The 20,093-nt window shown below is 48.5% G+C and overlaps 1 protein-coding gene across 2 annotated transcripts in view; it reads right to left on the minus strand.

Annotated features, from left to right (window-relative positions):
- The window catches only part of adamts17 (ADAM metallopeptidase with thrombospondin type 1 motif, 17), an 823,747-nt gene that overhangs the window by 543,225 nt on the left and 260,429 nt on the right, over nt 1-20,093 (minus strand). For both annotated transcript variants that reach the window (XR_011587458.1, XM_070858706.1), the window contains exon 7: nt 12,636-12,741. Coding sequence is in view for 1 of the 2 variants with exons in the window: in XM_070858706.1 (XP_070714807.1) it covers nt 12,636-12,741 (106 nt within the window). In the remaining variant the exon portion in view is untranslated. The remainder of the gene's footprint in view (nt 1-12,635; nt 12,742-20,093) is intronic.

A 20,093-nucleotide genomic window follows, 5' to 3' on the forward strand; every position in this document is an offset into this window, starting at 1 on the left:
TCTGCTGCACAGGAGGGCAGGAAAAAAAGAGTGGGAGAGCCACAGTGATAGGGAATTCAATTGTAAGGGGAATAGATAGGCGTTTCTGCGGCCGTAACCGAGACTCCAGGATGGTATGTTGCCTCCCTGGTGCAAGGGTCAAGGATGTCTCAGAGCGGGTGCAGGACATTTTGAAAAGGGAGGGTGAACAGCCAGTTGTCATGGTACATATAGGTACCAACGACATAGGTAAAAAACGGATGAGGTCCTACAAGATGAATTTAAGGAGCTAGGAGTTAAATTGAAAAGTAGGACCTCAAAAGTAGTAATCTCAGGATTGCTACCAGTGCCACGTGCTAGTCAGAGTAGGAATCGCAGGATAGCTCAGATGAATACGTGGCTTCAGCAGTGGTGCAGAAGGGAGGGATTCAAATTCCTGGGACATTGGAACCGGTTCTGGGGGAGGTGGGACCAGTACAAACCGGATGGTCTGCACCTGGGCAGGACCGGGACCAATGTCCTTGGGGCAGTGTTTGCTAGTGCTGTTGGGGAGGAGTTAAACTAATGTGGCAGGGGGATGGGAACCTATGCAGGGAGACAGAGGGAAATAAAATGGAGTCAGAAGGAAAAGATAGAAAGGAGAATAGTAAAAGTAGAGGGCAGAGACACCTAAGGCAAAAAACAAATAGGGCCACATAACAGCAAAATTCTAAAGGGGCAAGTGTGTTAAAAAGACAAGCCTGAAGGCTCTGTGCCTGAATGCGAGGAGTATTCGGAATAAGGTCGACGAATTAACTGCGCAGATAGTAGTTAACGAGTATGATGTAATTGGCATCATGGAGACATGGCTCCAGGGTGACCAAGGCTGGGAACTCAACATCCAAGGGTATTCAGCATTGAGGAAGGATAGACAGAATTGCTGATTAAAGAGGAAATTAATGCAATAGTAAGGAGGGACATTAGCCTGGATGATGTGGAATCAGTATGGGTGGAGCTGCGGAATTCCAAAGGGCAGAAAACACTAGTGGGAGTTGTGTACAGACCACCAAACAGTAGTAGTAAGGTTGGGGACAGCATCAAACAAGAAATAAGGGATGTGTGCACTAAAGGTACAGCAGTTATCATGGGCGACTTTAATCTACATATTGATTGGGCTAACCTAACTGGTAGCAATGCGGTGAAGGAGAATTTTCTGGAGTATATTAGGGATGGTTTTCGAGACCAATATGTCGAGGAACCAACTAGAGAGCTGGCCATCCTAGACTGGGTGATGTGTAATGAGAAGGGACTAATTAGCAATCTTGTTGTGCGAGGCCCCTTGGGGAAGAGTGACCATAATATGGTAGAATTCTTTATTAAGATGGAGAGTGACACAGTTAATTCGGAAACTAGGGTCCTGAACTTAAGGAAAGTTAACTTCGACGGTATGAGGCGTGAATTGGCTAGAATAGACTGGCAAAGGATACTTAAAGGGTTGATGGTGGATAAACAATGGAAAACATTTAAAGATCACATGGATGAACTTAAGCAATTGTACATCCCTGTCTGGAGTAAAAATAAAATGGGGAAGATGCCTCAACCATGGCTAACAAGGGAAATTAAGGAAATTAATTAAAACCAAGGAAGAGGCTAGAAAAAGCAACACAGCTGAGAACTGGGAGAAATTTAGATTTCAACAGAGGAAGACTTAGGGTTTAATTAAGAGGGGGAAAATAGAGTACGAAAGGAAGCTTGCAGGGAACATAAAAACTGACCGCAAAAACTTCTATAAATATGTGAAGAGAAAAAGATTAGTGAAGACAAACGTAGGTCCCTTGCAGTCAGACTCAGGTGAATTTATAATGGGGAACAAAGAAATGGCAGACCAATTGAACAAATACTTCGGTTCTGTCTTCATGAAGGACCTTTGGAATGTACTAGGGGACAGCAGGTCTAGTGAGAAGGAGGAACTGAAGGATATCCTTATCAGGCGGGAAATTGTGTATGGAAATTGATGGGATTGAAGGCCGATAAATCCCCGGGGCCTGATGGTCTGCATCCCAGAGTGCTCAAGGAAGTAGCCCTAGAAATAGTGGATGCATTGGTGATCATTTTCCAACAGTCTATTGACTCTGGATCAGTTCCTATGGACTGGAGGGTAGCTAATGTAACACCACGTTTTAAAAAAGGGAGAGAGAAAACGGGTAATTATAGACTGGTTAGCCTGACATCAGTAGTGGGGAAAATGTTGGAATCAATCATTAAGGATGAAATAGCAGCGCATTTGGAAAGCAGTGACAGGATTGGACCAAGTCAGCATGTCTGACTTAGTCCTATGAAAGGGAAATCATGCTTGACTAATCTTCTGGAATTTTTTGAGGATGTAACTAGCAGAGTGGACAAGGGAGAACCAGTGGATGTGGTGTATTTGGACTTTCAAAAGGCTTTTGACAAGGTTCCGCACAAGAGATTGGTGTGCAAAATCAAAGTGCATGGTATTGGGGGTAATGTACTGACGTGGATAGAGAACTGGTTGGCAGACAGGAAGCAGAGAGTCTGGATAAACGGATCCTTTTCAGAATGGTAGGCAGTGACTAGTGGAGTGCCACAGGGCTCAGTGCTGGGACCTCAGCTCTTTACAATATACATTAATGGCTTAGATGAAGGAATTGAGTGTAACATCTCCAAGTTTGCGGATGATACTAAACTAGGTGGTGGTGTGAGCTGTGAGGAGGATGCTAAGAGGCTGCAGGGTGACTTGGACAGGTTAGGTGAGTGGGCAAATGCATGGCAGATGCAGTATAATGTGGATAAATGTGAGGTTATCCATTTTGGGGGCAAAAACACGAAGACAGAATATTATCTGGATGGTGGCAGATTAGGAAAAGGGGAGATGCAACGAGGCCTGGGTGTCATGGTTCATCAGTCATTGAAAGTTGGCATGCAGGTACAGCAGGCGGTGAAGAAGGCAAATGGCATGTTGGCCTTCATAGCTAGGGGATTTGAGTAGAGGAGCAGGGAGGTCTTACTGCAGTTGTACAGGGCCTTAGTGAGGCCTCACCTGGAATATTGTGTTCAGTTTTGGTCTCTTGGTCTGAGGAAGGACGTTCTTTCTATTGAGGAAGTGCAGCGAAGGTTCACCAGACTGATTCCAGGGATGACTGGGCTGTCATATGAGGAGACTGGATCAACTGGGCCTTTATTCACTGGAGTTTAGAAGGATGAGAGGGGATCTCATAGAAACGTATAAGATTCTGACGGGACTGGACAGGTTAGATGCGGGAAGAATGTTCCCGATGTTGGGGAAGTCCAGAACCAGGGGACACAGTCTTAGGATAAGGGGTAGGCCATTTAGGACTGAGATGTGGAGAAACTTTTTCACTCAGAGAGTTGTTAACCTATGGAATTCCCTGCCGCAGAGAGTTGTTGATGCCAGTTCATTGGATATATTCAAGAGGGAGTTCGATATGGCCCTTACGGCTAAGGGCATCAAGGGGTATGGAGAGAAAGAAGGAAAGGGGTACTGAGGGAATGATCAGTCATGATCTTATTGAATGGTGGTGCAGGCTCGAAGGGCCGAATGGCCTACTTCTGCACCTATTTTCTATGTTTCTATGTTTCTATCAAGGAGCATTCACTCTATAATATTGCAAAAAACAAGCATCGACTTGTACAATCTGTTGCACGTGGTCATAAAGCATGTGAATGTTAAGGAAGCATGAAACCTTCCTGTTGATAAAAGGGAGGCCATTGACTACAGGTGCATGAACGGTGACATGAGCGCCGTCAATTGTGCCTCGGACCCTAATCTCTCAAAACATTCGATCTCGTGCTCCAGCTGCTGCTGCATACAGAGATGAACTTTATGTAGCCAGATGCATGTAGAAAGAGGGCTCCCATTACCTCTAAGATGTAACAGGCAATGCTACTGATGTCTCCTGCTGATGCCTGGAAGGACGCATTACTGTACAATGAAGCAGTGCTAATTGTCACTGCGAGTGCAGTTTAGATGTTGCTCCTTAGTGGTTGGAGCTGACAGAGGATTTTCAGTGCATCCCTTGTGAGGAACACAGGAACAGGAGGAGGCCATTTCAAGCCTGTTCCACCATTCAATTAGATCATGGCTGATCTGTATCTTAACTCCATCTGCCCACCTTGGTTCCGTTACCCTTAATACCCTTGCCTAACACAAATCTATCTATCTCAGTTTTGAAATTTGCAATTGACCCCCGGCCTCAACAGCTTTTTGGGGGAGAGAGTTCGAGATTCCCACCACCCTGTGTATGAAGAAGTGCTTCCTGACATCACCCCTGAAAGGCCTGGCTCTAATTTTAAGGTTCTTCCCCCTTGTTCTGGACTCCCCCCACCAGTTTCTCTCTATTTACCCTATGAACTTAAACAGCTTAATTATCTCACACCTTAATCTTCTATACGCAAGGGAATTCAAGGCCAGTCTATGAAACCTGCCCTCGTAATGTAACCTTTTCATAGAATCATCGAGCTAAAAAATGAGTATCGACCATCTTGCGGTGCTAACATCGCCTAGTCACTACGTTTAGCGCCTGCGATGACGATATTGATACTTAACGCCCCAGGAGTGGAGCGGAGCACTAAGGGAAGCGTTCCACACTTCTCTCAGGGTGCTAAGCTGGTAACGCGACTGAAGTTCTGGCGCTAACGTACAAACATCATAGCGCTTAAAGGGGAGGATCACTGGATCATCTGAAAACTTTTTTAAAAATTGCCGGGGAACTAATCTGCACATCAGGAACAAATAAACTTAAACCATTGCTCAGAAATTTTAATTAGTTCTGTAAATTTACCTGGAACACTAACCCCTTTCATTACCGCCTTGGGACAGCTCTGCACGCCAGCTTTCTCTGGCGAGATTAGCGCCGGGCAGTAAGGCAGGTGAGAACATTGATGGTGGTTTCTGTGGCGATACTGGGGCGTTCCACACCGGCACAACGTTCCCTGGCGCTAAAACCCTGTTGAAGTTGGCGAGCGGCGCCAATATTGCTGCGGCCGGGCGCTAACCCTTTACCGCCCCAGGAGCGCCCCTAGTGAACGCTAACGAGTGCCACTAAGCTAGTCACTTTTTAGTCCATAAAATCTTACAGCGCAGAAGGAGGCCATCATTTGGCCTGTCGTGCCTGCGCCGTCACTTTGAAAGAGCTGTCCAATTTAGTCCCACAACCCAGCTTTTTCCCTATAACCCTCCAAATTAGCTCGCTTCGGGCACATGTCCAATTGCCTTTGAAAGTTCCTATGGAATCTGCTCCACCACCCTTTCAGGTCGTGCGTTCCAGATCACCATAACCCTTGGTGTGAAATAATTTCTCATTTTCCCTCTAGTTCCTTTGCCAAGTATTTTAAAGCCAAGACCTCGGATTTGTCAAAGAAAACTCATTTGCCAGAGAAAACAGTTTCTCCCTGCTTGCTCTATGAAAACTCATCATTTTGAATACCTTTTTTAGGTCTCCTCTTAACTGAAGGCCCTCATCCCTGGTATCATCCTGATAAACCTCCTCTGCACCCTCTCCAAGGCCTTGACATCCTTCCCAAAGTGTGGTGTACAGAAACAATACTCCAGCTGAGGCCTAACCAGATATTTGTACGGGTTAAGCATAGCTTCATTGTTTTTGTATTCAATGGCCCTAGTCACAGAGCCAAGTATCCCAGAAGCTTTCTTAATTTCTTTATCAACTTGCCCTGCTGCCTTCAAGAATTTGTGAATCTGCACCCCCAGGTCCCTCTGCTCTTGCACCCCCTCAAAATAATACAATTTACATTATACTGCCTCTCCATGCTGTTTCTCCCAAAGGGCATCATTTCACACTTATCCGCCTTAAACTGCATCTGCCATGTGTCTGCCCATATCACCAGTCTGTCTATGTCCTCCTGAAGTCTGTGACTATCTCAGAGAAGTCACTTCACATACAGCTCAGAAACAGAACATTCACCCCAACAGGTCCATGCTGGTGCTGGTGCTCCACACAATCCTCAGCCCCCCCCTCCTTCATCGCTCCCGAAAATATCCTTACATTCCTTTCTCCCTCATGTACTTATCGAGCTTCCCCTTAAATAGATCGATATTATTCACCTCAACCACTCTCTGGGTGAAGAACAGTTTCTCCTGAATTCCCAATTGGATTTATTAATGACTATCTCATATTTATGGCCACTAGTTCTGGTCTCACCTCTTCTCTAAAGAGCTCTATCAGGTCACCCCTCAGTCTACCCATGTCCTAGAGACATGACATCTGTAATGTATGCAACTGTGAGTATGCTCACAGGTTTGTAGAGCTGCTGAAGGGTGCTGCATGGAGCAGTCCCGTGCAATAAGTTTTTAATTCGGTTCACGGGCTCCCAGGCTGCCTGCAATTTCTGCGGTCTAGAGGAGTCCGTGTTCCATGTGTATGTTGAGTGTGCGAGGTTGCAGCTCCTCTTCCAAGATCTGAAGGGGCTGCTCCTCAAATTCTGGTTGTACTTCAGTCCCATACTCCTGATCTTTGGGCACCCTGTGCAGAGGGGAGCGGGCAGGTCGGAAGGCCTCCTCGTAGGACTGCTTTTGGGCATGGCCAAGCGGGCCATCAGCCGGACAAGGCAGCGGGCAGTCGAGGAGGTCGTTCAGCCCGACTGCCTGCCTCTCTTCCACGGTTACATCTGAGCCAGGGTGTCCCTGGAGATGGAGCACGCGGTGTCCACCGGTATGCTCACGGCCTTCTGCGAGACGTGGGCGTGGAGGGACTGGAGTGCATGATCACCCCCGGCAACCAAATTTTAATTTGAACCATGTCCAAAGTTTAATTTGTTTAAGTTTGTCGGTTTTAGTGCCCCCTGCCGCCCCCCCACACCACTTGTATAATTTGTGTTTTGGTGCCCTCAAAAAAAAACAAGGGGGCACTTGAAAAGGTTCACACTGTGTCGCACCGAGCCATGAAGATCCAATCTTCAACTCTGGTCAGCACTGAGCCAGCTCATCTCAGAGAGGGTAGCAGTGGCCCTGGGCTAGCTCCTGCTCTCGATTGCTCTCCAACAACTACTGCCAAGGACAGAGTGTCTGTCGGCACATCAGGTGAGGTCACCGGACTGTTCCCAGAGACGCACACCGAGACAGACATCATCTGCTGCTGGAGAGCATCAACTCAGTGAAAGATGCACTTTGGTCTTCCCGAAACTTGCTGGTCTTCCAGAGCAAGGAGATGTCCACAGCCGAGTGTTGCAGACTGACACAATCCAAGGTCCAGGAGTACGTGCTGAGGGACGCACTAAGGGTTGGTGCAGTCGCCGCAAAGGCACGATGGGGAAGAGCCACAGGTTAAGGCCCTTCCGCCACGGTAAACCCAGGGGATGGAATCAGACACCCCTCGGGCTGTACTTGTTAATCTGCTTGTATACATAGAGCACCATGTACTGAAAAACACCTGTGTTGTGCCATGTGTAATGAAAGTCTCTGCACTGCTTAGTAACTTATAAAGAAATGTAAATGTACTCTCATCCGTTCCGTGTACTGCTTTCATCTGCATAGTGTTACATGTAACGTGATTCATGATCGGTATTGAAGTGTATCCTGGAATGTAATGTAAACCTGTTCTCATCTGCTCCATGTATTACCCTTATTTGCACAGTATTACATGTAACTTGATTTACGGATTGTACTAAACTGTACCTTGAAATGAAATGCACGCTAGCACATTGTATGGAACTGCTGTCAGCATCCAAACTAATTGTATGGAATTGCTGACCGCGAGGTACTGAACGATTTTCCAGTGTATTGTGAAAATTTTATATGAATAAAGTATATTGTTGAAAAAAAAAATCAGGTGAGGTCATGCCAAGATTGTCCATTTGCCCCTAGCTTCAAATAACTGGCTTACATACACTATTGCCTCCCGACCCCCCAGGGGACACTGTGAAGGGAGGATGTGCACCCAACTTAAGAGAAAAAAATGCAAAATCTAACAACTCATTTTTAAGAGTTTAAGTAGCCAATTCATCCCCATCGTGAGCCGACACATGTCATCTCTGCAGCCGGCCTCACATTGCCCGGAAGGATCAGTGCTTGCTGGGTTGGTTATTGACAATGATCTGAAACAAATCCAAATTACCGATAAAGGCAGTGAGTGTGACATGGAGGACACTGTTGTTATCGACCCGTTGCTTTAACAATGGGAGTATCGCTTACAGCTCTTCTTGCTAAACAGAACGAGAAAAATAATTTAAAGTCAGCAAGCTCTCGCAAAGGCCTGCGGTGTGAGATATGAAAAATGGTCCACAGGCCCCACATGGATTTAAAAAACCGATCATTTTAAATTAAAATTCAAAGAATCCTGGGATTTCATTATTTGACTTTGAAAATTACTCTATCTAAAATATTGAAACAATTAAGTTTGAAATGTAAAACAAATGCAGATTGATCAAAATAATTAGCAATACTCAGGAGTCTGTCCGCCACATAAAGCACAGATTTCCTTCCAACTGAGATCAGATTATCAGAAATATAAGACACATTTATTGGCCCCGTTGCCCATCATTAATGATCACTATCAAAGCAGGCTCATATCTTGCACGTGAGATCACACTGGGACACCATCCATTATCCACCATTTACATTTGTCTGCTTGCACTTACCGGTACATACTTCTTGAAATAAATCTTTGAAAACTCCCCAGCCACTGTGAACCAAGATGTAATCTTGAGAACGCAAAGCATGCACATTGCTGAGAAACGAGCATTTACACGGACCAGTGCTCTTTTCAAATGCCTCCCTGTCTTGCCGTCTGCTTTCAGTGAATGTGTCACAGAGCTGCCCAGTTTCAAGTATATCGAATTCAGAAGACTTGCACTGCCCTCTGCGAGAGTGAAAGGTCATTTCACCCCAGGCTACCAATTATATACCTTTCCCCGAGAGAGCAGGATCTGTCCCTGCATTTGAACCACAGCACTGACATTAAAACAGTGGTGGTACTTTCACACAAAATGCACACGCTCGCTCGCAACACACACACACACACACACACGAACATAAGAAATAGGAGCAGTAGTAAGCCACCTGGCTCCTCGAGCCTGCTCCGCCATTTAATAAGATCATGGCTGAGCTTTACTAAGATCACACGCACTCACTTACACATACGCATGCACACTCGCTCCAACTTGCGCGCACACACGCACTCGCTTACACACACCCACGCTCGCTCCAACTTGCGCGCACACACGCACTCGCACACATGCACCAACTTGCATGCTCGCACACACACTCCAACTTGCACGCGCTCGCTCACTCACTCGCACACACACACACACACACACGCATGCATGCACCAACTTGTGCGCGCACACACGGACTCGCTTACACATTTTCACATGCAAACACTACCACACAGTCACACACATGTACATGGTTCTCCATGTGCCGCATGCAGATACACATTCGCACGCACTTCCTGACACGCGCATTCACACGCCCTCACACACACACACGCACTACTGTTATGGTACTCGACCGCCCCTGAAGTATCTCAACTGCAAAAAATGCATTCCTCGTGTGTGTTTGGGGCACTATATCCATGAACTCAGCATTTGCACTGAAATCACTTGGGGAAACAAGACAAGCATAGTAGGATGACAAATTCACTTATTATGCAAATTCTTCTCTTCCGTGCCTAGAGGCATGAGGCAACCCACTTGTTCCGCAGCTTTACATCCAACAGATGGTGCTTTGAGTTGTTTCCACAACAAAGTCCCGATTAACATGGACAGCTCATTAGTCTGACTCCCAACCCCCTACCCGGAGAGCCGCTTCGATGCGATGGGGGTGGGGGGAACATCACTCCCAGCGGACACTAGTATCCCGCTGGATGTTTTTTTTTAATTAATTCTCGGGGGCATCACTGGCAAGGCCAGCATTTATTGCCCGTACCAAGTTGCCCTCGAAAAGAGCTGCCTTCTTCCTGAACCGTTGCATTCCATGTGGTGAAGATACTCCGATACTGTTGTTCGGGAGGGAGTTCCAGGATTTTGACCCAGTGACGATGAAGGAATGACCAATATGTGCCCAAGTCAGGACAGTGCGTGACTTGGAGGGGAATCTGGAGGTGGTGGTGTTCCCTTATCCTTCTTGGTGGAGGTGGTGGGTTGGGCGGTGCTTCGACCCAAGCATTCAGAGGCCCATGCTCTCTGTGGCTACGATGGGTGGGTGGGGCCACTCCACTCCCAGTGGACATGGATATCCCACAGTATTCAGACTCTCGCCTCCTCTCGACAGGACTGCCTCGAGTGGGACTGAAACCCACAGACTCTGGCTCGGAGATGGGAATGCTAACATTAAACCAAGGCTTATAGAGATTACTGCTATCCAAATGGAAGAAAACCATCTTTGACCATCTCAGCACCAATCCAGGTGTATAAAAAAGGTGTATAATGTGGCGACCCGAACGGTACCCATGTGACAGATAGTGAGTTCGAGGGGACTATATTGGGGCATTCACTGAACACTGAGCAGACGCAGTTGGAGGTGGCAAAGGCAAGAGCTAATTGGAGGACCATGTAATTAGCTAATGGGGGAGTGGCCGATAGCGACTGTCCTTTGCTGCAGTACATTGCCTGTCTTATGCTGGAGGGCGACCAGGAACAGCAGGTCATCAGCACCCGTTCCCCACTCATCCCGCAGCTCTGCCCACCTCCCCCCACCCATTCTACACTGGGAGACCAAAGGCAGCCCCAGTGCAAAGCAGAAAGTAGAACTAGGAGAGAACCTGAGTGTCAGGAATAGGAAGCAGGTCCACAACGTTCCCGTGTCTTTCCCTCATTACAACAGTGACCACACGCCAAAGGTACTGCGTTGGCTGTAAAGTGCTTTGAGACATCCGGTAGTCGGGAAAGGTGCTATAGAAATGCAAGTCTTTCTTTCTTTGCAAACTTGGTAGACCCTGGGGCCAAAATTCACCCCCGCCCGAAACGGGTCCCACCTTCTGCTTATGAAGTGTTTTTCCCACTGCGTCAGATGAGGTCGCCTCTTTCGGTAAATTCAGCCTTTGTCGGTTTTTTTTGGAGCGGATCGGAAGTCGGTCATAACGGGGTCGGAAGTGCAGCGGTGAGCACTCGAGAGGGGTGGAAGTGGAGGCGGGATGGAGTCAGTCAGCAGCGGAGCAATGATGTCATGACGCGTGTGTACGTCATCACGGCTCCCTCCGTCTCTTAAAGGGGAGGGAAGCAGCGATTCTTTAGGTTCGGCCACTGGGCCCCCAGAGAGGGTTTCGGCCGGGCCAGCGGTCTGGCACCCAAGGGGGGCGGTGCCAGGCTGCCCGTTGGTGTCCCGGCCAAACCCGGCAGCATAACTGTCCGGCCGACCTGGAAGTTGGAGGGAGGTGGGGCGGGGGGAAGGCCACAACTTGCTTTGTGGGGCCCAAAAGAGGATTCCTGCCCTCTTGGCCCCACAGAGGAAAGTTTTAGACTTACCTGAAGCACCTCTTCTGTCTGCAAGCCGGCTTTTGCCGAGAGGCAGGATGGTGATGGTTTCCCTGCTCAGTCCCAGGTAAAATGTCAGTGATGCAATAGGACCCCAATTTACCTAAATTTTTGATGCTTTAGGCAGCTGCCTCATCCACCTGCAGGATAATATCGGAAACATTCGGGATCTGAGCAGGTAAGTAACTTGCTCGTTCTTAACGGCCATCCCTCAGATTCCACCTCGCAGGTCGGAAAGAAACCCACCCTGCTGTCTTTCAGACAGATGTTAAAGCAAGGCCTGCTGAGATGGGTGAAGCAGGTCCCAACGGCATTTAACATTCAACCAAAAACAGTTTAACGTGTCACTTATCTTATTGCTATTTATGAGATATTGCTGTGCACAAATTGCTACCACATTTGCTACATTACAACACTGACCATCTTTCAGCGAATACTTCATTGGCTGTAAATGGCTTTTAGATGTCCTGAGGGTGAAAGACGTAATATAAAAGCAAGTTTTTTCTGTCTTGCTTCAAATTCAGTCTCGTCATGGGCCACATAACACTCCCTCCATCACCAGGGCCACATAACACTCCCACATAACACTCCCTCCGTCACACCAGGGCCTGTATAACACTGCCTCCGTGGCCTGTGTAACACTCCCTCCGTCACCAGGGCCTTTGTAACACTCCCTCCATCACCAGGGCCTGTGTAACACTGCCTCCGTCACACCAGGGCCTGTGTAACACTCCCTCCATTACCAGGCCTATGTAACACTCCCTCCATCACCAGGGCCTGTGTAACACTGCCTCCGTTACACCAGGGCCTGTGTAACACTCCCTCCAGCACCAGGGCCTATGCAACACTCCCTCAGATGCCAGGGCCTGTGTAACACTTCCTCCGACACACCAGAGCCTGTGTAACACTCCCTCAGTCACCAGGGCTTGTGTAACACTCCCTCCGTCACCAGGGCCCGTGTAACACTGCCTCAGACATGTCTGCACTGCTTATCAGAAGAAAGTTAAAGCTGCAACCAACAATCAGACACAAAAGTGAAAACCCTTAATCTTCATCCTGCAAAACATATAGCAAACACCTGGGAATTCAGATATATTTAAATTAATGATCTTTACATCTTAACGAATATAAAGTATGTTTAATATATGACAGCCTGAAGTTGGGAAGCCCATTACTGCAGTATTATCACGCCCTCGGTATGAACGTACTTGTGGCCCAGTTCGTGGGCAATGGTGAAGGCCAGGTTGAGCCCATTATCTTCAGCAAGCACACACTTGCGCTTTGCACTGCATGCACCTCCAAGGTATGCGATTCCTGTGGGAGAATCCCAAAATGGACAGTAATTAAATAACTGGAGGTTAAAACCATTTTAAAGTAAACCTATTTTTGTACCTCATAATCAGAAATGTTGAGAGAGAGCAGCAGTCTGGCTCCATGCCGGATATGTAACACGGGGAGCTCAGGACCAGCTGTATTCTCCCGGGTTTCGCATAGTCCCACACTTACATCATCTCCGAAACCTCCTCTTTGGCTTAGTTTTCACACAACGCTTTTTATAAAACCTCATCACATTCTGTTGCCATGTAAGGTTCATATTAATAAAAACAAGAAATATTTTACAGTCTAGGCCACAAGCTATCTTAGATGCTTGACAAATGACACAGTGGGGTTGGGGGCGCGAACTGGAACTTGCAGAAGGCCCCACGTTGATGTCTTTCGGATGAAACGTTAAACTGAGGCTCCGTCTGCCCTCTCTGGTGGACGTAAAAGATCCCACGGCACTCTTTCGAAGAGTGTCCTGAACAATATTTACCCTCATAGCAAAAAAACAGATTATCTGGTCATTATCACATTGCCGTTTGTGGGAGCTTGCTGTGCGCATGTTGGCTGCCACGTTTCCCACATTACAACAGTGACCACACACCAAAAGTACTTAATTGACTGTGAAGCGCTTTGAGACGTCCGGTGGTCATGAAAGGTGCTATATAAATGCAAGTCTTTCTTTCTTTCTGGGTTGTGATCAATCAGGCATTGTGAAGGTACCAGAGCCTGGTGAGGACATGGTTTGTTCTGATGTAAATCCATCTCCTGGTTGAATTTTGTCTGGGTTTATGCTAAAAGCTGTAATACTAATATCCTGCGGATTCTTAAATAACATATCCACAGGATTGAGGGTAATTAAACAGGGATTTATATTGGTCTTTTAATGCCAATTCCAGCTTAGTGTCCTTCTCCTGTAATCTCTTCTCCACTCACCCACTCAGCACTGACGTACACTCGGAACATGACAGAGCGCTGGAACGCCATGCTTGAGAGGGTGCCTCGCAGAAAACACCAACAATGAAGGTTCACCAGACTGATTCCTGGGATGGGAGGATTGTCCTATGTGGAGAGATTGAGTAGACTAGGCCTAGAGCTTAGAAGAATGAGAGGTGATCTTGAAATAATTCTTAATGGGCTTGGCAGGGTAGATGACAGGAGGATGAGGAGTCTAGAACCAGGGGTCACAATTTCAGAATAAGGGATCGACCATTGAGAACTGAGATGAGGAGAAATTTCCTCACTCAGAGAGTGGTGAATCTTTGGAATTCTCTACCCCAGAGGGCTGTGGAGGCTCAGTCGTTGAGTATATTCAAGACAGAGATCGATAGATTTTTGGATATTAAGGGAATCGAGTGATTTGGGGATAGGGCGGGAAGGTTATTTCTTATGTTCTTATGTCCCTCTTCTGTTTCTATAGGTATAGCCAAGAACCAGCAGCATCTCCCATGGCAATGGAAGCAGCCATTCCTCAGTCCATGTGTTACAAGCTACAACAATCCTGAGGGGCCGGGGTAGTCAGTTTGAGGAAGTGCAGAGAGCACCAACAAGGAGGGACATGTGGTGGTGCCAGTGGAGGAGCAGTCAGCTTCTGGCCAGGGGACCAACTCATGTCCTTCCTTGCTGCTGGGTCCAGGCATCTTACATCTAAAAGGTTTCTATCTGAACAATATTACCTTCTGGAGCCAATTGATACGGTGCCCTGGAAGGTCTCGAGGTGAGTCTGGAGGCGGTCTCTAGCTGCATCTATGTAATCGTGCTTCATCGTTTATCTGTCGTGCAGCGTGAAGCGTCTACAGCTGTGCATTTGCAGCTGAGCCTCCTGTGACAGAGGTCCTTCACACAATGGGAATCACAACATCACGTGATGCTCGCACTGCTGCTATGGAAGCTTTGGGATGACATTTGCAGAGTGATATGATCAGGGCCCAGGAGAGGTGTGAGTTCGGGGCCCAGAAGAGGCGAGGGCCCAGGGGCAGCACGGGCCAGTCCATACTGCGATATGTGTGCGCACTACAGCTGTGCAGCAGAGCTGGTCTCCAGTCGTCTTCGTTAATCCTTGCCACTGGACCAAGACCTAGCTCTATCAAACCCCTGTGGTGGCCGGTGTGCAACGGCCACCACACATTAAAAAAATCGACGCACAGGCATCTTCCACCCTTCATGATGTAGTTCGGGACCTGGACTATTAGGTCCTTCATTGAAACACCTGTGAACTCATCCCTTTTATTGTGTTCCTAACACAGATGAGGCTGCACAAAGGGAGGTTAAAGTAACAGTGACCTCAGTCTTTAATAAGACACTCCAGTGAGGAACAGGCCTTAGGGGCCGGCTTATATACAGTGCTCCCAAGGGATGCTGGGATCCCTTGGGACTTCAGGGGATGAGCTCCCTGGTGGCGGAACATGGGAGTGCATGCTTTACAGATACACAACATCACTCCCCCCCCGCAAAGTCAAAGTGAAAACTATTTACAAGGTGAGGCGGTCGGGAGCCTTTCTTTCCCTGGTGGACTGCCTCGGTACAAATGTCTGTTCTGGTGTGTTGGCTGTGCCCTCGCTGGGCTGGCGTGTTGTTGGCCCTGCAGGGCTGCTAGGTGAGCCTGCCTTGCTGGGCTGTTGGGCGTGATGGGTTCGATTTCCTGGTCCGGCATGGTGCCATTGACCCTTTGGGTGTGTGTTGTGGGCTCGAAAAAGTTGGTGTCTGCTGTGGGTAGTTCAGGGCAGTCTGTGAACCGCAGCCTCGTTTGGTCCAGGTGCTTTCTGCAAATTTGTCCATTGTCTAGTTTGACTACAAATACCCTATTCCCTTCTTTAGCTATCACCGTGCCCGCGATCCACTTGGGACCATGTCCATAGTTTAGCACATACACAGGGTCATTCAGATCAATTTACTGTGTCACAGTGACGCGACCATCATTTACATTTTGTTGCTGCCGCCTGCTCCCCACCTGATCATGCAAGTTGGGGTGAACCAGCGAGAGTCTGGTTTTAAGTGTTCTTTTCATGAGTAGCTCAGCTGGGGGCACCCCTGTGAGTGAGTGGGGTCTTGTGCGGTAGCTGAGCAGTACTCGGGACAGGCGGGTTTGGAGTGAGCCTTCTGTGACTCGTTTAAGGCTCTGTTTAATGGTTTGTACTGTCCGCTCTGCCTGCTCATTGGAGGCTGATTTAAACGGGGCCAAGGTGACATGTTTGATCCCATTGCGGGTCATGAATTCTTTAAATTCGGCACTGGTGAAACATAGCCCGTTGTCACTGACCAGTATGTCAGGCAGGCCGTGGGTGGCAAACATGGCCCTCAGGCTTTCAATGGTGGCGGTGGCGGTGCTTCCCAACATTATTTCACATTCAATCCATTTTGAAAAAGCATCCACCACCACCAGGAACATTTTACCGAGAAACGGGCCCGCATAGTCGACATGGATCCTCGACCATGGTCTGGAGGGCCAAGACCACAAACTTAGTGGTGCCCTTCTGGGCGCGTTGCTCAACTGAGCACATACACTGCATTGCCGTACACAGGACTCTAAGTCAGAGTCGATACCGGGCCGCCACACGTGGGATCTGGCTATCGCTTTCATCATTACTATAGCTGGGTGTGTGCTATGGAGATCCGAGATGAACGTCTCCCTGCCCTTTTTTGGTAGCACTACACGGTTACCCCACAACAGGCAGTCTGCCTGAATGGACAGCTCGTCCTTTCGCCGCTGGAACGGCTTGATTGGCTCTTGCATTTCAATGGGAATGCTGGCCCAGCTCCCATGCAGTACACAGTTTTTTTTACTAGGGACAGCAGAGGATCTTGGCTGGTCCAAGCCCTAATCTGGCGGGCCGTGACAGATGATTTATCATTTTCAAATGTTTCCATGACAATCAACAAGTTTGCAGGCTGCGCCATTTCCACCCCCATGGTGGGTAATGGTAGCCGGCTGAGAGCATCTGTGGCGGATGGTATAGTTATACGCTGATAGCATGAGTGCCCACCTTTGTATGCGGGCTGAGGCATTAGTATTTATCCCCTTGTTTTCAGCGAACAGGGATGTGAGGGGCTTGTGATCGGTTTCCAGCTCAAATTTGAGACCAAACAGGTACTGATGCATTTTCTTTACCCCAAACACAGATGCTAATACCTCTTTCTCAAACATGCTGTAGGCCCTCTCGGCCTTAGACAAGCTCCTGGAAGCATAGACGACGGGTTGCAACTTCCCCGCAATGTTAGCTTGTTGTAATACACACCCGACTCCGTACGACGACGCGTCACATGCTAGCACAAGTCTTTTACACGGATTGTACAATACAAGCAGCTTGTAGGAGCATAAAATGTGTCTGGCTTTCTCAAAAGCAATTTTTCCCCATACCCAGTTCTCACCTTTGCGCAATAATACATGTAGGGGCTCTAAAAGGGTGCATAACCCCGGTAGGAAGTTACCAAAATAGTTGAGGAGTCCCAGGAACGACCGCAGCTCCGTGACGTTCTGTGGCCTGGGCGCGTTCCTGATTGCCTCTGTCTTGACGTCTGTGGGCCGAATGCCGTCCACCACGATCTTTCTCCCCAAAATCTCCACTTCTGTTGCCATGAATACGCATTTCGACCTCTTTAGCTGCAGCCCTATGCAATCCAGTTGTTGGAGGACCTCCTCCAGGTTTTGTAGGTGCTCGACGGTATCCCGACCCGTGACCAATGTGTCGTCCTGAAAGACCACCGTGGGTGGTACCGACTTGAGTAGGCTCTCCATGTTTCTCTGGAAGATCGCTGCAGCCGACCGAATTCCAAACGGGTATCTGTTGTAGATGAACAGTCCCTTGTGCGTGTTGATGCAGGTGAGGCCTTTCAAAGACTCCTCCAGCTCCTGCGTCATGTAGGCCGAAGTCAGGTCGAGCTTGGTGAATGTCTTGCCTCCTGCCAGCGTCGCAAATAGGTTGTCTGCCTTAGGTAGCGGGTATTGCTCCTGTAGCGAGAAACGATTAATAGTTACTTTATAATCGCCGCAAATCCTGACTGTGCCATCACATTTGAGTACTGGAACAATCGGGCTGGCACACTCGCTGAATTCCACTGGGGAGATGATGCCCTCGCGTTGCAGCCTGTCCAGCTCAATTTCCACTCTCTCCCTCATCATGTGAGGTACCGCTCGCGCCTTGTGGTGAATGGGTCGTGCCTCTGGGACCAAGTGGGTTCACCCCAGAAATGTTTCCGATGCCTGGCTCAAAAAGGGAAGGAGATTTGTTAAGAACCTGCTAACATGAAGCCTCATCGACATGTGATGTCATCCCAATTCCAGTGGATTTTGCCCAGTCAGCTCCTTCCAAGCAGTGTGGGGCCATTGCCTGGGACAATCCAGGGTGGCAGTTCGTGCACCGTGCCCTCGTAGGTGACCTTGACCATGGCGCTGCCCAGGATAGTGATAAGCTCTTTGGTGTACGTTCTCAATTTCGTGTGGATGGGGCTCAGGGCTGGTCTGAGTGCCTTGTTGCACCACAGTCTCTCAAACATCTTTTTATTCATGATGGATTGGCTAGCGCCAGTGTCCAGTTCCATGGTTACGGGTAAGCCATTCAATTTTACGTTTAGCATTATAGGCGGACATTTCGTCGAAAATGTGTGCACCCCGTGTACTTCAGCATCTGCCCCCTCTCTCTGGGGCTCGAAATTGTATTGATCCACCATGGACCGATCTTTCTCTGCCACGTGGTGGTTAGCAGGTTTTGCAGAGCTTGCAGCTCGTTTGCAAGCTCGTTGGAGGTACCCCATTGTTCCACAGCTCTTGCAAACATACCCTTTGAAGCGGCATTAATAGGCTGAATGGAGGCATCCACAATGCCAACAAGGTGTGAATTGCCTTGCATCATCTGGGTCACCTGAGGCCTGCTGGCAGTTGCAGACTCATGGGTTCTGCCCTGTACATTTCTGTTCGCAAACATAGTTCCAGTTAATTTATGAACATTGCTAGCACTTGTGTGCTGAGAGATTTGTTTGGCATTATCACTAGTGGACATAAACGCCTGTGCTATCGCAGGGTCGGTGTCTCTACAGTCAAAAGTTTTCGTAGGATGGTCTCGTGGTCAATGCCCAGTACAAAAAAGTCTCTGAGCATTTGCTCCAGGTAGGCATCAAACTCACATTGTCCTGCAAGTCGCCTTAGCTCGGCAACGTAGCTCGCCACTTCCTGACCTTCAGATCGCTGGCACGTGTAGAACCGATACCTCGCCATCAGCACGCTCTCCGTCAGTGTACACAGCTCCTCATACGACTTATCTGTGGGTTTCACTGGAGCCAGAAGATTCTTCATGAGGCTGTAGGTCGGTGCCCCGCAGACTGTGAGGAGGACCGCTCTCCTTTTTGCAGTGCTTCCTTCTCCGTCTAGCTCGTTGGCTACAAAGTACTGGTCTAGCCGTTCGTCATAGGCTTCCCAGTCCTCACCCTCCGAGAACTTCTCCAGGATGCCCACAGTTTGCTGCATCTTTGTGCTGGATTCGTATTCTCGTCGCCAGTTATTGTGTTCCTAACACAGATGAGGCTGCACACAGGGAGGTTAAAGTAACAGTGACCTCAGTCTGTAATAAGACACTCCAGAGTGAGGAACAGGCCTTAGGGGCCGGCATATATACAGTGCTCCCAAGGGATGCTGGGATCCCTTGGGACTTCAGGGGATGAGCTCCCTGGTGGCGGAACATGAGAGTGCATGCTTTACAGATACACAACACCTTTTTGGTATGGAAGCAAGTCATCCTCGATTCGAGGGACCGCCCAAGAAGAAGAGATCAAGTGTACAGCAGGCTCCCTGGTCTGCCTTTAGCGCGCTGGCTCACCATCGAGAGATCCATCACTCAGGATTTCACAAAGCTCTGCTGCCACACCTGCTCCCTCACAGATCAGCGAGTGTGGTGGAGTACTGCCCAGCCGCAGGAGTATGGCTGGAGGAGACATGAGTGAGGCTGATGTATCTCAGGGTAGCAGCACATCTGGCCCAACTAGTCCCACTCAACTACGGAAATGACGGATGTCAGAACATAGGCTTGGCCAGCCAGTGCAGCAGAACCCGTTACAAGACCATCAAATCAGGGTAAAGACCACCACAACCACAAGAGCTTCCCGCTGGTGCCCTGCAGCCCACCACTGTGTCAGCGTCTACTATCAGTTTAGTTTGTAGCAAACACACATCAAACACCATCGCCAAGTGGGGTAAAGTACACGAATCAACATCCTCTGGGTCATTTTCAGTATCCTGATCTAGCCTTGCCTGTATCTGGCTCTCCTACACCCCCTCCATGGACGGACCTCTTTTCATGGTAAGGTCATGGAACATTTGGATAAGATAATGGTGCTCCCTAGCGGGACTATAAAGC

The sequence above is a fragment of the Pristiophorus japonicus genome, chromosome 17, assembly GCF_044704955.1.
Source record: "Pristiophorus japonicus isolate sPriJap1 chromosome 17, sPriJap1.hap1, whole genome shotgun sequence".
NCBI classification, from domain to species: domain Eukaryota; kingdom Metazoa; phylum Chordata; class Chondrichthyes; family Pristiophoridae; genus Pristiophorus; species Pristiophorus japonicus.